Here is a 17,617-nt window from a genome sequence, read left to right on the forward strand (position 1 = left end):
TACTAAAAAAAAGTTACAAAAGTTCAGATTTACTAATTTTAAAAGTTCTCTACTTTTGTTTTGTTTAATACCAACATTTTAGAAGCACTCTCAAATTACACAATTAGAAAAGCACACATTAAAGGATTTTCTCATTGTTGACTAGGTATAGTTTTCATGAACATATCTTTTCATAGAAGATGGAATTTATTAAAATTTCAACTTATAGATGAATTGCATCAGGAATGTTTTTCCTCCCCATTTAAAATCATTGTTGAGATTGATGGTGTATAAACAACATTACAGAGATATGAAAATTATTTGATTCTTTGATATTAACCAACAATAATAGTCCAAGCTGTATACTACTACAAGTTTTATAGGCTTAAATGAAACTATTTCATGCCTATTTTTTCTTTAACAGTCTGTTCTAGATGACAAAAAGTGGTCCTCTTATCCACATAACTTTAAATGGATCCAGTTTTAATCATACAATTCTTATTTTCTCATTTTTCTAAACAAAGCTTGCTGTGCAACATTTCGCTTCCCACATTAAGAATATTTTTGTAGTAATTTTTGAAGTTTTTTCTACTATTCTTCTCTCAAATGTGTGCTTTACCTCGTTTAGTAACTGAGCCACATGTGGCAAGGTAAGGCTCTTCTCGCTCTAAAAGAAGGGCTGACTGTACTGCGCTAGTCCAGTTTGTCTCCTGAACATTTCCCATGCCCTTTAATAAAAATGGTGTAGGATGAGGAACAATAGTTTGTCAGCTTTGTATTTATGCAACATACCTTGAATAGAAAATCTGTTGCGTTTTCTTTCAAAAAAATATCAATGTAAGACTTGATTTTATCGATCAAGAGATTATAACTGAAGGTCTGGAGGAAAGGCAGATATGGATCTTTCTCATTAATTATTAAGGCCAGTTTCATTCTTAAAGACTAGAACAGAAAAAAATTCAGAGTATAACAAAAATGTGTGTATTGTTTGTAATTATAAAAGTAATATCTGCAATATTTTATAATATTCTTAATATCACTTCCCAAATTTCTACCCTGCACTGGCTGGGTATAGCACCTATCAAAAAGGTACAAGCAAGGAAAGCTATTTACTAGTAACTGGAGTCGTCTGAAGGTATTGCCTGTATAGCTTTTACTTTGCATTAAGAGTTCTAGAACCATTTCAAGGCATTTAGGCTGTGTCTAGACTGGCCAGTTTTTCCAGAAAATCAGCCGCTTTTCCGGAAAAACTTGCCAGCTGTCTACACTGGCCGCTTGAATTTCTGCAAAAGCACTGACTTCCTACTGTAAGAAATCAGTGCTTTTTGCAGAAATACTATGCTGCTCCCGTTCGGGCAAAAGTCCCTTTTGCGCAAAACTTTTGTGCAAAAGGGCCAGTGTAGACAGCTGAGATTTGTTTTGCGCAAAAAAGCCCCGATCGCCATTTTCGCGATTGGGGCTTTTTTTTTTTTTTTTTTTTAACGCAAAAACGAGTCTAGATTGTCCATGGACGCTTTTCCACAAAAAGTGCTTTTGCGGAAAAGCGTCCGTGCCAATCTAGACGCTCTTTTCCGAAAATGCTTTTAACGGAAAACTTTTCCGTTAAAAGCATTTCCGGAAAATCATGCCAGTCTAGACGTAGCCTTATAGTTTGGGCTGCATGAACATTACTCTATTGGATTCCAAAACTTTCCAAATGACCCTTATTTCCTCTTCACCTTCTTTAAGCCTCTCCTACAACTCCAAAGAAATGGGGAGGAGAGATAGGAGCAAACAATTCAAAGAACTCCAATTGTTAATTAAATAATTCCTTTTTCCTTCAGTTGCCTCTGCAAATTACCAAAGAGGTTAGTAATTGTTAGTAATATTCAGAAAGAGAAGAAGCAATTAGTACTAAAACAACGAGAAAAAGTTGGGTCAAGATGTGACCAACTCCAGGCAACATTGCCTTCCAAATTCTGCAGACATCACTGCAAATTCATGTTATAGAAGCCGACAATTTGTGGCAAGACATCTCTTATATCACTTATAATTGACCATCATAACAGCAGCGAAGAAGGGTACTAATCAGAGAGGAAATGGAAAACACTCTGCAATGGTTTGGGTGAAAAACTCATTAGCATGACAGAATAAATTTCAGGTTCCATGCTTTTAGAAAGCTTTCAAGTTTCTTGGACATATTTGGAACCGATCACAATCCATGCAGAAGAATATATGGATTTATTTTGTTTCTTACCACAACTGTCATAAGCCAAGGATTTGACTGAATATTTACTAAAAATCTTTTTCTTCTTATACTGTTGTTCTACTCATAAGCAGCTACATAAAAATGTGAAGCCTTTATTGATCAAATTTGTTCCCTTTGAGCATGACAAGTACTATCTGCTTTAGGAGACTAATAAGTTTTTATTGTTCTTTACTCTTGTTTGAGTTGTATTGACAACTACTGTGAGGAATGAGGCAGATTCTATTTCTGCTTGTGAATCACTAAAATTGTTCACTGAATTCCAGTTAAACTGGTGAAATCATAATCTAAAATATATAACAACACTGGTCTACAATTTTTTAGAAGTCGTCTGCTTCAGAGATAAAATGTACTATTTATTATGTATTTTGATGTGCTGAATTCAAATATGACAATTAAAACAACTGATTGGCTACTGTTTCCAAGATATTTAAGTTTTTACGTCTATGTATATTGTGTAGATAGTCAAGTTTTAATCAAATTGTAAACCTAGGTCTTTTCATGTGTTTATGGTTGCTTTACATGATAATATTTCACCTGTCCTGTTTATGTAACACTTTAAAAATCAGCAAAAGGGTTATATAAATAAAATGTATTATGAAACAAAAGGCAAAAAACGATTATGTACATAGTTTAGTCCTATTCAGTGTAAGAGTGTCTACTCGGCACTTCTTGGCTTGTCTCTTGTATTCATTAATGGAGCATCTCTTGTCACTGCCCAGCAATAGTCTGCAAGCATTGATGGGCTCCATTTGCCCTGATAGCATTTCTCCATTGTTGCAATGTCCTGGTGAAATCGCTCGCCATGCTCGTCGCTCACTGCTCCGCAGTTTGGTGGAAAAAATCTAGATGAGAGTGCAAAAAAATGTATCTTTAGTCACATCTTGCAACCAAGGCTTTTGTATGCCTTGAGGAGGTTTTCCACCAGCAACCTGTAGTTGTCTGCCTTGTTGTTTCAGAGAAAATTTATTGCCACTAACTGGAAGGCTTTCCATGACGTCTTTTCCTTGCCACGCAGTGCATGGTCAAAAGCCTCATCTCGAAGAAGTTCATGAATCTGAGGACCAACAAAGACAGCTTCCTTTATCTTAGCTTCACTTAACCTTGGAAATTTTCCACGGAGGTACTTGAAAACTGCTTGTGTTTTGTCCGCGGCCTTGACAAAGTTCTTCATCAGACCCAGCTTGATGTGTAAGGGTGGTAACAAAATCTTCCTTGATTCAACAAGTGGTGGATGCTGAACACTTCTCCTCCCAGGCTCCAATGACTGTCAGAGTGGCCAATCTATCTTGATGTAGTGGGAATCTCTTGCACGACTATCCCATTCACAGAGAAAACAGCAGTACTTTGTGTATCCAGTCTGCAGACCAAGCAAGAGAGCAACAACCTTCAAATCGCCACAAAGCTGCCATTGATGTTGTTCATAGTTTATACACCTCAAAAGCGGTTTCATGTTGTCATAGGTTTCCTTCATATGGACTGCATGACCAACTGGAATTGATGGCAAAACATTGCCATTATGCAACAAAACATCCATGACTTCTAAGAATAACATGATGCAATTCATATAATGTATGACGCAATACCAGCTTCAGATTGCATCATTCATTGTTTTGCCTAAAAAGCAAGTACTGTCCAAACCCAGTCATAGATTTATTCATAGATCCAGTCAAAGATGTATTTTAGTCATTTGTGGTTTAAATTGAGATCCCTTCCCTTTGTAATTCACATATCCTCCGCCATTTGCAAGTCAAGGGTCGTATATACTGACCCAATAGTATATCTTGAAAACTAGAGCCAATCAACAATTTTAAGCATCATTTTCGTTCTCAGAGACCCAGAATTAGTAAAGTTTGACTACATTTATTTCAGAAGCATTTTGGCTGTAGAACAGTGTAATCTATTCCTGGAATATTACTGTCAGCCGCTTGTCTCACTGAGGCAGCTGTCAGAGTGAATATGGTAAATAAAAAACTCCCAAGCTAAACAGTGAAATCCCCCCCCCCCCATTAAATTCTACACAAAGTTGAAAATAACTCCAAGACACCCAGAAGTTACCATTGTTACCTTATTTGATTCGGATTCTATAAACAGTCTTTCCAGGACTTCTGTAGCTTCCTTAAAGTATCCTTTCTCTATGTGGACAGCTATAGCCTATAATGAGGATAAATAAATTATAATCTATAGACTATATTAAAAATGCAATACCTTTTAGAAAAATCTGGAAGTATAAAACATATTTCTGCAGCTTTACCAAGGTTTCTAAATCTGTTGGATTCCTACTTAAAAATCTGAGCTTGAGTTAACTGATTCCCCAAGATATTATAGTTGGAATAATTCATTTTTATTACAAGTTGAACCTCTCTAGTCTGGCACTCTCAGGATCTGACCAATGCCGAACCAGAGAATTTGCCAAACTGTGGGAGGTCAATTCTGTCTAGCAGCATTCCTAACATTTCCACTGCTTACTGGGCTCTTAGAAAACATTTAGGGGTCAATCAGAGGTAAGTAACAGCACAGAACACCAAGAGCCAGGACTGATCGCTGTAAACAAACTTTATGGGACGACAGGAAACTTGGCAACACCCTTGATAAGTGTTCAGCTAACATCATGCCAGACCATGGATGTTGCTGGATCAGAGAAGTTCATCCTGTATTAGAGCAGGAGTATATATTTTGTTATTTTTCTGCATCTAGCTATGGCATAGTGAGAATAAGTAAACAAGAACTATCCAGATATAATAGTTAATACTAAAAAACATTTTAAATTACTTCATTCCTGAGGATTTAAGCCAACCTCTGTTGCAGGTTCATATGACACTTTTGCATGTGTAAATCATCTCACAATTGCCTAGTGTGGTGTATCTTACACCTTCCCCGGAAAGTCTCATTTGAGGTTTTAACAGCAGTCATACCCCACCCAACTTACATATATTTTCCTGCTTTTGATAAAGTGTCAACCTTATTTTACTTTTTTAAATTCACATTCAGATGATCATATTACATGTCTTCATTTTGATGGGTTATGTCAGATTCAGAGAAGCCCAGGACATGTTGCATGTGCAGAATGTTCCAAATCTTTACAATTAGCAGATAGTTATGTCTATTGCACATATGCAATAACAATTTTGTAATTTATTGCCAAAATAAGTTAAGTCTGTAAGCAACAGTAGCTCAAAAACTCAAATGTACAGACTAAAAAAAATAACCACTTCAGCACAACATATGTTTTCAACTTATACTTTATATTCTTTCTAGAATTCTGAGCCCTACACAAATTGTGCAGGAATAACGTTCCCTGCAGAATATGTGATTTCCTCATGGCACTTTCACTGTTAGGGTTGCCAGGTATCCAGTATTCACCCATACAGTCCAGTATTTTCACCTCCTGTCTAGTAAAAGAATTCAGAGAATACCGGACACCTAAAATGTCCAGTATTTTCTGATTTTTTCCCTGGCCAGGAGGAGAAAATGCTGGGCACTGACAAACCTACAAACACTCAGCACCCATCCTCTCCTCCCCCCCCTCCCCCGGCTCCCAACACCCCCGACCCCATGCTTACCTGGTTCTGCAAGGATGCCGATACAAAATGGCTGCAGACCAAGGGGAAGCAATGCTTCCCCTGGGTCCCTGTTCCTATCCCTGCACGCACTCTTAAAGGGGACATGCTGTTTTATTGAGCCAAAAAAAATTAAAATAACTTTGGTCTCCCCCCCCCCCCGGCCCTTTTTTTCCTTCAAAAGAATTTTTTTCCCCCTCTGTATTTTTTTTGGGGGGGGGGGGGAGGTGGAGGAGGGAGTTGTTTTAACCATCTGGCAACCCTACTCACTGGGGGAAGACAACAGGAATGTAATTACATTGTATTATGACAAATAAGATATGCAGAATTTTAAAATACATTATAGAGTTTAATTCAGAATTTCCCCTTGAGGATAAAGTGTAGTTTGAACTAGAACTCAGGCAGCTTTCTTTTGAGTATGTTAATGACTAGATCAACACACAGACCTGAATCTGAATTAAGCGATGAATCTCTTCATGCAGGTTATCTGGTTTGCTTTGCTCTTCAAGTAATTTCCAAATTGACAGAGCAGATTCCAAGGGTGAAATTTTTTGATCACTCTCAAAGCGACGACCTTAAGGAGAAAAAAAAAATCAAATAAAGTTACAGAAGAGCTACCTCTGAAATGGCCGATGGTACTAGTATCATATCAATTTTCCTAACTGCTGAAATTAGCCCATTAAAAATATTTTTCTTTTTTTTACTACGCATAGTATTAATATTTTGAAGAGATGCGAACTGAGCGCGCTAAGAGGTGGGTAACTGGGCAACTGTGTACTCAGTACAATTTGCATCAACTATACCAGGGGTTCCCAAACTTTTTGACAATTGTTTCTGGTCCTCCCAAAACCCCCAGTGCCAGCTTTAGAAAAGCTTTTGATATGGTCACCCACAATAGTCTTGCCAGCAAGTTAAGGAATATGGATTGGATAAATGGACCGCAAGACAGACAGAAAGCTGGTTAGACCAGGGTTTCCCAAACTGTTTACTATAGTCGGAATCCTTTTTTTTTTTTCCCCCTCCAGTACTGCTTTTTGCAGCCCAAAAATATAAACACATAAAAAACAAACTGAGAAAATACCAGACATATAACATGTCTGGTATTTTCTCATTAAGTAAGTTGTATTATTACTAGATGTATCAGTTTGTAGTTTTGAACTACCTGGCTGGTAAATGTGCTGAGGAGGAGGAGTGTGCGTGCGTGTGCGCATGCACGCACAATAGACTCCCCGGGCCGGACTAACTCATGCTTTGTGGAGGGAGGAGGGGGACAACAGAGGCAGTGCCCCAAGATCTACATACGGCCGGGTCAGTCCCACTCCCCGCAGGCCGATTCATTCCTCCCTCCTGCTCCCCCCGCTGCACCTCTGGCCAGCCCCACTTCCCCCAACCCCCTCCCGGGCAGCCAGGTCCCCCCTGCTTCTCCTCCCAATCTCCCTTGGCCAGCCCCACTGCCCACGTCCAGCCCTCCTTCCGGTGACTGCTTCTCCCTCTCCCACCCCCATCTTCCCCGGCCAGCTCCCTGCCCCCAAGCTCGCACCCCCCGGCAGCCCTGCTTCCACCAGCCCCCCCAATCTGCCCCGATTCCCCCATCCAATGCTGCTTTCAGTGGCCAGCTCTCCCCTCCTCCTCACCCCAGAATCCTCTGTGACCTGCACCCTCCTGGTGCCTCCCCCTTCCCTTACTGCCCTGCCTCCTTTTTCCCTGATACCCACCCCCTCACCACTCTCTGCCCCATTCCCCTCCTGCCCCTCTGTGCCCTCACATATGACTTGCCCCATCCTGGCCTTCCTCATGTCCACCCCTTCTTTCAAGCCTTCTCCCAGCACCTACTCCTCCAGCCCCCAATGCCCTTCCCCTCTCCTCTCCTCTCTCCCAGCATCACCCTGTCCCCCCCTCCCACTGACACCTCCCCTCTTGCCCTTTCCCTCATTGTCTGCACTCGGCCCCCTGGCATTTGTCTCTCCTGCACCCTGTCCCTTGGTGCCTTCCCCTGCCCCCGCCCAAGCCCCTTCTCCTTCCACGCCACCCCCGCTGCCACCACTGCCTACTTGCCTCCGCCCAAGCCTGCCGCCTCTTCTCCCCTCCCCTCCCCACCACCCAAGCCCATTCCCTACCTTCTGCCTTCCTCATTGCAGGGCCGGAGGCTGCGCTCAGGCCGCGGAGGCTGAACCCGGAGCCAGCATGGCCCCGCCACATGCCTCCGAAGAGTTTTAAAATCCCAGGCTGTGACGTCACGTCACGCCCGGGCATCCTTCCCGCCCACGTGCAACGCCGCACATAGGCAGTGGCAGGCAGTGAGGAGGAGCCGCGCACGGCGGGGAAGCTCGGGGGGAGGGGAGGGCGGACCAGCATCGTTCCAGGCAGAGCTGGGGGAGAGACCCAGCTCCACATATTGATGGAGCAGGACCCCCGGCTCTAACTCGCCGGCACTTCCGGGTTCAGGGGGCGCAAGGCCCGATTCGACCGAATTGGCCTAAGGCTGGCCCTGCTGGCAGCCACCAGGCATGCTGAGGCCCCGTATTTTTTTCCCGCGGCCCAATAGCGGGCCGTGGTCCATAGTTTGGGAAACACTGAACTATACGATTAGTTAATAAGGGAAAGCACTCAGAAGGAGCTACCCCCACTGCGGCTCTGCAATTTAAATGTTATAAGAGCCAGGCATGCAGGCAGCCTGGCTCCTACATTTAAACTGAAGAGCTGCAGAGGGGTAGTTCCTGGACTCAGCGTAAGCTGGGACTTAAGCCAAGCTTGCTCAGTTCTGGCTTCTGCCTGCTGGTGGACAGGGGCTGCAGGACCAGCCTTGGCAGCTGAGAACAGAGGCTGCTCCAGCAGCAGCATCTGTTTATAGTGGCCAGGGCTAGCCCTGAACAGGGGCTGCTTCACCAGAGCAGTTCCTATCTGCAAGGGTCCCAATTCTCTGATGGGACCCCCTGTGGAAAGGGGATGCTGCCAGAGCAGCCTTCCCTGGTCCTCCTGCACTGCTGCCTCTGATAGAGGCAGCACCAAACTGGGATGAGGCAGGAAGTGGCACCAGAGACAGTGAAGGGGGGGGGGGGAGGGAAAGGAGAAAGAGGGAACCAGCTTTTAAACTGGCTCCCCAGAACACTGGCTCCTGCTCCCCCCCCTTGCTGCGTCTGAAATAAAGATTGGGAGCCACTGGATTAATATTTTATACTGTGGACCGGCAAACTCATTCAACATTTTTTTGGCAGACTAGCATAGAAACATTTACATAGTCATTATGACAATTTGCATATTAGTTACAGTTATTAATTGTAAGTGGTCACGTTATTTTTCATTGCTGCTGTATGCACACAAACCCACCACTTCTACAAGTCTGCACACTTTATAAGGTTACTGACATTTTGCCTCCCTTTTACCTCATTCCCTTCACCTCAAGAACCCTCCCCACCAGCTCCTGGACACTGGCTTCTCAGCACTGCCCCTATCCTCACTGCCAGCCCCACCTTGCTCTTCCCCTATAATTGACAGCAAGACTCCGGCACTGCCCATGCAGCTGCAGGCCTGCTTGCACACAACCAGGCCTGAAGGATGAAACCCTGCCCCTGACTTGTGCACCTGGCAAGTGGCTCCTGACTGTCACTTACTAGCCTGGGTGGCCACTGGAAGGAAAAACAGAAGAGCAGTTTGTTGCCATGGCTGCCTGAACTCACCAGGTTCATGTGGATGGGGCTGATGCTCTCCCCTATTCCTCTCTCCCACAGCACGGCAGGCAGAGGCAGCACAGCCACCACCACCACCACTCTCCCCACTACCTCACAGCTCCCAGTGCGAGCAGCAGCTACGTACAACAGCATCGCCTCAACTTAGCAGCCTCAAAGGGCCCCTCGAGAAGCAAAGACTGGCAGACTTCTGGGTCTGTGCATGCACTCTGTGATTGGCTAGTGCTGCTCCTGTGGTATGTGCCATGGTCTGGTAGTGCCTGCTAGGCATGGAACACTCCCCTTCCTCCCCATTCCCTGTGCCTTGGGATACTCAGGCCCACCTGCACATGCAAGTCCTGCACATGCAGGTCCTGCACAGACCCCTGGGGCACCCACCCATTGCACCATTCATCGTGCTGCTGTGCAGGGAAGTAGGCTGGCAGAAATGTGTGTGTGTGCAGGCGCACACTTCTCCAGTGGGTGGGGCTCAATTAGCAGTTGTGGGCGTTGCCTGGCAGTGTGCTGCAGCCCAACAAGCAGCAGTTCCCGGCCTGCCACTGGTCCACAGCCTGATGGTGGGAAACTACTGGAATAATCAACTATTCTTTTACATCCTTAACATGAATTTTTAAAAACATTTTCAGCATATGGAAGTGTTGCACTCTCTGTTTTCTTCAGATGTGCTCTGTAGAACCTCTTCAGTATTAGCAAACCAAAACAGGAACTGAACTCCCTCCCACATACTTGTGACTTCTCTTCTGTGTGTTTGTCTTTAAACCAACTTATATTTGAGTGTTGAGACTGGCTCAGAATTCTTGCTCATAAGTATAAGTTTAAATATTTAAATGATTGTGCATATGAACAGTCTTTATTTTGGATATGTTAGTCTACATACATCTGCAATCTGGCTCAGTTTTCCCCCTTAATTTCAACTAAATTCTCTCTTCCACATACACCCCATACAGAGTAGTATCTTTCTTAAATAAGACAGATCATTCCTCCTGAAACTACTGAAATATACATTTTAAAGTCAACCACACTTGATATAACAGTTCAGCTAAAAGACTCAAAGAAAACTGAAGCACCTTCAACTTTGGGGAGCACAGAAGTATTTTATATAAAATATATTTCCATATTTTCTTCTTCACACTGTTGCTTCAGTTACTACAAAACTTATAACTACTGGCCTTTCAAAAAGCTCCTGTATTGACATTTAAGAGACTGAAGAGCTTGGTTTCTGGGCCATTGCATGTAGCACCTTCATGCCAAAGGAGACATTTTTGTAGTACTTAACAAGTGTCAGCTGTAGACTAAGTGACTGCTTTGCAAATTTCAGCTGTCCCCCATCAGGCAACTACTACAGATCTCATGGAGCTTGTCTTTATCCCTTCAGGAGCACATCTTGATCTCTCCCCCACTTCCCACTGTAACTTTCCACAGTATAATTTAATCCAGTAGTTTACATATCCACAGCAGTCTATAGTGTGGAGGTCTTCCTGTCATCTAGGCTTTTGCCTAGTTTTACAACATGCTACCAAAAAAAAAAAAAAAAAAAAAGCACTAGCAAAATCAGAACTAAAATTTCATACAATGGCTTGTTTATACAGCTCTATCACACGCTGATAAGTACACACAATATTCCAATTAGTTTTATAAGTTTACAGTGAACTAGAAAGCAATCATTTTTTCAGTAATCGTGTGACACTTTAGGATTTATCAGATTTTGGAAACAAGTAGATTAAGTGAGGAAAATTTCGGGGCATACAAGACAAATCAGATTTTTGAAAGAGGTACAGTGGTCTGGAAAGGTTGAGACACTGGTCTAACTTAAGTCCTCTGTTGACAGTTGGAAGTACTGGGTCCCTAGCTATTTGGGTGGAAGAACTCAGGCAGGGAGCACAACTTCTCATGGATTCTGTATGCTGGAGATAGCAAAAGAAAGCTGAAAATTTAAGGGTACTACAGGCAGTCCCCGGGTTACGTACAAGATAGGGACTGTAGGTTTGGTCTTAAGTTGAATCTGTATGTAAGTCGGAACTGGCATCCAGATTCAGCCGCTGCTGAAACTGACCGCCAGTTCTGACTTACATACAGATTCAACTTAAGAACCCCAAGTCAGCTGCTGCTGAAACTGATCAGCAGCTGATTCCAGGAAGCCCAGGGCAGAGCAACTCTGCCTTGGGCTTCCTGTAGTCAGCGCTGGTCAGTTTCAGCAACGGCTGACTTGGGGATGTCTGGGGCAGAGCATCTGGGGTGCTGCTGGGTTGCTCCAGTAGCACTGCTCCTTGGCGCTACTGGACCAACCCAGCAGCACCCCAGCTGCTCTGCCCCAGGAGTCCTGATTCAGCTGCTGCTGAAACTGACCAGCAGCGGCTGAATCAGGACGCCTGGGGCAGAGCAGTTGGGGTGCTACCGGGTTGGTCCAGTAGTGCCCAGAGCGGCGCTGCGGGACCAACTGGCAGCGCCCCAGCTGCTCTGCCCCAGGGTCCACAACAAAAGCCTGGTCTGCTGGGGGGGGGGGGGGGGGAGCACACTAGCTGCGTCCCCCCCCAGCAGACCAGGGACACAGGGAGCAAAGCGGCAGCGGGGGTGCCTCGCCTCTGAGGCTTTGCTCTGGCGCCGGACCGCTTTGCTCCCGGTGCCCCTGGTTTGCTGGAGATGGTTCCCAGCAGACCAGGGGCACTGGGAGCAAACCCGCTGCTGCGGGTTTGCTCCCGAAGCCCCTGGTCTGCTGGAGACAGTCCCCAGCAGACCAGGGGCACCGGGAGCAGCTTTTCTCGCCCCGGAGCTCGAGGTGGCTGACCGCTGCCTGTGAGCTCCGGGGCGAGAAAGTCCCATTCGTAAGTGCGGATCCGACATAAGTCGGATCCGCGTAAGTCGGGGACTGCCTTTATACCTTTTCAGTCAGTGGTTATAGTTTTGGACAGAATGACTAAAACAGAAGCTTTTGCAAAGGGTGGAAAGAAAGGTTTTTGGTGTCCTAACTACCACCTTGCCCCACTGAAACCTGCAATAAGGGTCTTGTATAGAGAAGGCTGCCAGCTCTGATACTCACTACTACAGGGATACACTAAATACTATCCTGAGCAGAAGAGATTTTTTGTTCTGGATAAGATTTATTGACTAGCTTGGTGATTGGATAAAGAGCATATGTGGAGCAGCTCTCAGCTTGAGGAAGTATCCCTGGCTTACTGGTTCCCTAAACCACTTGTTTGTGGTCAATGAAAATCTGTTTCCTTACTTGCAGCTCTGGGTGGAGACACCTACATGATCTTTGTCAAAAGTGGATTTTTGACAGATGATGTCCCTCCAGATTATCTCTGCTCCAACCGCAAATTTGATTCTACTGCTTTTCCTTGGGGAATCTGATGTCTCTTCACTAGTACATTCTGTGTCAAGGAATGCCTTTCACTGAAGGCTAGTTTATATTCTCTCAAGAGCCCTTAGCAGAGAAGAAAAAAACCTGGCTCCCAATGTGGTAAAACCCAGGTATTTCCCTAGCTCTTCTCCAAAGAGGAAGTTTACAGCATAGACCACCTTATAGTTTTCCACCTGAAAGGTGGATACTCTAAGTGGCTCCTGCTTAGTGTGTTGAAGCCAGTGTTCAGGTTGAAAAACTTGTTTCATCCACTGAGGAATGAACAAACATGGTTCTTAAGAAGACTCTCTTTAAAGTAGAACCAAAGTCCAGATGGTCTCTGATCTTAAGATTTTTGAGAAATTCCTGCCAGGAAAGAGATGTTATGGCAAAGCAAGTAGCTTCCAGGGATACCCAGAAGATGGTGTAGGCTTCAACACTCTCTTTGGGCACGTCTAGACTACATTCCTCTTCCGAAAGAGAAATGTAAATGAAGCAAATCCAAAGTGCAAATGAAGTGCAGATTTAAATATCCCGTGCTGCATTTTGCATCTGAGCGCTTTTTTGAGAAAGGGTTTTTCAAAAGTGAAAGTGCAGTCTAGATGGGGTCTTTCAAAAAAACAACAAAAAAAAAGAAACACACCACCCTTTTTCAAAAGAACCTGTACTCCCAGAAAAAAGTGAGTAGTACGGGTTCTTTTGAAAGAGGGTTTTTTCCCCCCCTAAAGAGCCCCATCTAGACTACACTTTCACTTTTGAAAAACCCTTTTTCGAAAAAGCGCTTGGATGCAAATATGCAAATGAAGCACAGGATATTTAAATCCGCACTTTATTTTCACTTTTGATTTGCTTCATTTACATTCCTCTTTTAGAAGAGGAATGTAGTCTAGACATGCCCTTTGAGAGTGGCCTTCAATTTTCTATATATGAGTTCCTTAGGGCAGAACCCCAACCCAAAGGAATAACCACGTTCCTGGTAAGTTAGGGATAGTAAAATGACATCGATGTTCATCTTCACAGTAATAGAACCCTTTTGTTTTTTAATATGATAGAGCCAGAGAGTCTGGTGTGGCTTTGGAAAGGACTTTTGGGACTTGTCTTCTTTAGGATGTGGAGCTCTAAATGAGGTGTATCTTGGAATCCTGGGAGACAGGATTTCCTACTAGGTCCCTATGCCCCCCCTGACGGGTTAGGGGGCAGAGAGAGAATTCATTAATACAGCCTAGGATGTAAGTCAGGATGATTAGACGATCTGCATCTTCTCCCATAGAGCTCAGAACCATCTTTAGAGTCTTGTGGCTCCATAAGCCTCCCCATCTTTGTTCTGCAGGGTTTCCTGGGACCTGTTCCCTAAGTCAAATGGTTAGTGTCATCCTTGCTTTTGGAGCCTCTCCCTGCCTCATTGGTGCTCCTGATCATTCCCCTCCCCCTCCCCCTACACCCACCCTCACATTGAAGTTGCAGCTGCCTTGGAAACTTGGTAGGGAACACCAACTGCCTGTGGAACTTGTAGCCTTAGGACATTACAAAATGTCCTAGGAATGGAATGCAGGGTGTACACAGCTGGCCCAACTGCCAAGCCTACCTCACAGATAGGACACAGCATGGATTTGAGATGCACTTTCTTGGTTGCTCTGTCTGAAAGAGACAGAGGACAGCTAGTGGGGGTTTCTGCTGAGGCAGAAAAATCTGTCAGCAAGCAGGAGCAGAGGAAAGATGGTGCCAAAATACTGATACACTTTCATGAACTGCAGAGAGAGGGAAGCAGCCCAGACATACAGAATTGTGGAAGATGCTGGGCTGCAGAAATACAAAATTCTACATTGTAAACAAGTGTCACTCTGGTTTTGCTTGATCAGACAGTCTCTCTGGAGTGGTTTTGCATTTCTAACTCACTCAGGCAAAACTCCCTTTGAAGTCAGAGATCCACTGAGCTTTACCAGAGTCTAAGGAAGAAACACTATTCTAAAACAATAGTGTGCACATTTTAAAATTAAGCAGCATATGTCAGCATCCTTATCTGCACATTAAGCATGCTATTTATTTTAAACATATAAACACTTCAGATGATTGAGTAGATATTCACACTAAGTAACAAGGCCCTTAACAGAATCCAAGTATTTGATGGATGCCGAAAAGATGAAGTGTGGAATGTAAACATGTGGCTAGTAAGCTTAAAAAATTAAATGTAAAATTCATTGCTAACGTAACAAGGGTGGGGAACCATTTTTCTGCTTGGGGCCCACTGATCCACAGAAGGGGAACCCCCCCCCCCAAAAAAAACCCTACCCTCACAACCAACAATTAGTCAAGGGCCACACAAGTGAGAAGCAAAAACCAAACACACTTCCAAGGTGAAAGTGCTAAGCAACTCAAGCAGTCCCCCACTGGCCCGTGCTCCCCACAGTATTTCAAAGAGACAGTGACCCTGGGGCTCCATGCATCACTGCTGCTTTGAAATGCTGTGAGAAGCCCGGTATCAGGCTCCAAGTGGTGCTTCAAAGAGGCAGTACTGCATGGAGCCTGGGTTCAGCAGGGGAGTTCCCAGCTGGCCCCTGGCTGCATGCGGCGTTTCAAAGCGGCAGACCCCAGGCTGCGCATAGCACTGCCACTTTGAAGTGCCCCATCCTCCTCCCCCCCTTGCTGCCTCTGATACAGGAAGCAAGGGGCAGTGGGTCAGGAAGTGGCTAGTCGACTAGTCAGTCATTTACATCCCCATTCTGAACCATCACCTATTTACTCCAGTATGGATGGAAGCCAAAATTTGAAGCTCTCCTGCTGTTTAAAGTATAAAAGGGAAAATTCCTTACTGGTAATTCAGTTTGTAAATGTCTCACCCATGCTCCAATGTTTCAGAAGAGTCCAGAAAGCAACAGATAATATTGATTATATTCAGTGCTGCAGAAGATTCAACATTCATGCGTGAGTCAGTTGACACACAACAGAAGGTAGTGCTGTGCTGCATGTTAGCAACAACTGCATCACCTACTAAGGAGAACCACTTTCCACAGAGACCCACTAGAAGGAAGGCCAAGAATAAGTTTTAGGTTGTAGGAAGATATGGACAAGGTCTCATGCCACAGAGACTGAACAGATACTTGTGTCACCAGCCACATAAGCTCTCTCAAGCAGCCCAAAGAAGTTCCTTTTCTCAGCCTGATGAGCAAGTGCCCTGAGCGGTTGCCAGCAGTAAAAGCTACATAACTGACGTCTGAACCTAAGAGGCAGAAGGGGAAAATCTGGAAAGCTAATTCTGAGTCAGAGGCCATGCTATAGCAATGGGAGACATAGGAAAACTGCCATTCCGAATCTACCCTATGATCCATCAAATCCAGTATTTTGTGTATGACAGCAGCTACACCAGATGCTTCAGAGGAAGGTGAAAACTCACACAGTTAGCCTTTCTAAGATATTGGATCCGAGAAGCATGAATACATACTCCCTACCACGGTGTTGCCTGAAAGCGTTCAGTGGTTTCATATGACTGGGCATATAGTTCTGAAGTGTATATCTGTGGAGGCAATCAGTTCAGAGAACGATTACTGGTATCTGTTTTGATGGACATATTAATTCCAGGATTGGGCAGACAGCAGTGCTAGGTTATTTTTATTGGAGGGGAAGGGTAGTGGTATGTAATCTTTCTGGAGAACACATGATTGACAGGCACATCAGTACTTACAAAACACTGGATTTAACCCATTTTGTATTTGTGTTTAAAAAAAAAAAAAAAAAAAAAGGGCTGACAGATTCTGGCAAGAGTAAGTATACCAGAAGCTTGAGTACTGTGTCAGTCAACAAGAGAAGTATGGTCAAACGGGGAGGCAATGGGCACAGCTGACCAATGTGGAAATTAGCACAATTTGTGAGAAGCTACTGATTATGATGCTCCTAAGAAGTCCCAGACCAACTAAAGCCACCTCTCTTCCCCTCCGAGAGAAATAACCTAGCAGTGCTGTCTGCCCAATCCGGGAATGAATATGTCCATCAAAACAGATACTCAGGGAGAGGTCACAGTTCATACCCCCACAGGTGTAAATCTGGCTGCAAATACTTCAATGTTTTCCATTCAAATGCATGTTTCACTTTCATATTTAGCAGCCAAAGCTTTACATATAGCAACAGTAAGTCTTTTAAATGGAAATTTTTAATTCAGTTGTTCAACAACAAATTCTCTCTCAATTACTACTTCTGCTTTGACAATACATGCTTCCAAAGATCTTGAGCATTAAAAAGATCTACTCCTGTTATATTGCTACAGGTTTACAGTAATAGACCTAGCTAAATAAAGTTTATGCTTACTAAAATAATTCACACGGGATTTACCCACTGAATCTTAAGTCAGTAAATTAAGTACATTTTCTACTTTTCTTATTAAAATATTTTAGATGACCACATTTGACAGATGCTCATACCCTCTTACAATATTTGCAGTTTTTCTTTGTGACAAAACATGGTAATTTGAGAGAACCATCTCTTTTCATAGTAAAAGTGAGTTATATAAAATGTACAAAATGTATAAAAATGATAAATATAAGGAGACCTTATAAAGAAGTATAAAAAAATCGTATCAACTCAATTTCCACATGGAAAAAAACTGAACACAGGACCATCTCCTGTGATCTGTATGTTGTACTATGGAAATAAAACAGCACAAAAAAGATCAGTGAAGAAGTCAGATTCATTCTCTTGACAATGCAGGATTGTTTTGCCAATTGGGAAAACAGACACTAAATTAAAAAAAAAGTTGAACACTCTCTGAACGCAATTAGATGGAAGATATATGCCTTAAATATGCCTAAGAAAAGCT

The 17,617-nt window shown here is 43.7% G+C and overlaps 1 protein-coding gene across 3 annotated transcripts in view; it reads right to left on the reverse strand.

Moving 5' to 3' along the window:
- The window catches only part of TERF1 (telomeric repeat binding factor 1), a 65,850-nt gene that overhangs the window by 42,062 nt on the left and 6,171 nt on the right, over positions 1-17,617 (reverse strand). For 2 of the 3 annotated variants that reach the window (XM_075920523.2, XM_006131527.5), the window contains exons 3-5: positions 6,231-6,358; positions 4,292-4,378; positions 772-921 (exon numbers count right to left, since the gene is read on the reverse strand). In XM_075920523.2, coding sequence (XP_075776638.2) covers positions 772-921; positions 4,292-4,378; positions 6,231-6,358 — 365 coding nt within the window. The remainder of the gene's footprint in view (positions 1-771; positions 922-4,291; positions 4,379-6,230; positions 6,359-17,617) is intronic. The other variant, XM_006131528.5, reaches the window with a different exon arrangement.

This window comes from Pelodiscus sinensis, chromosome 2 (genome assembly GCF_052426305.1).
Source record: "Pelodiscus sinensis isolate ZL-2025 chromosome 2, ASM5242630v1, whole genome shotgun sequence".
Lineage (NCBI taxonomy): Eukaryota > Metazoa > Chordata > Testudines > Trionychidae > Pelodiscus > Pelodiscus sinensis.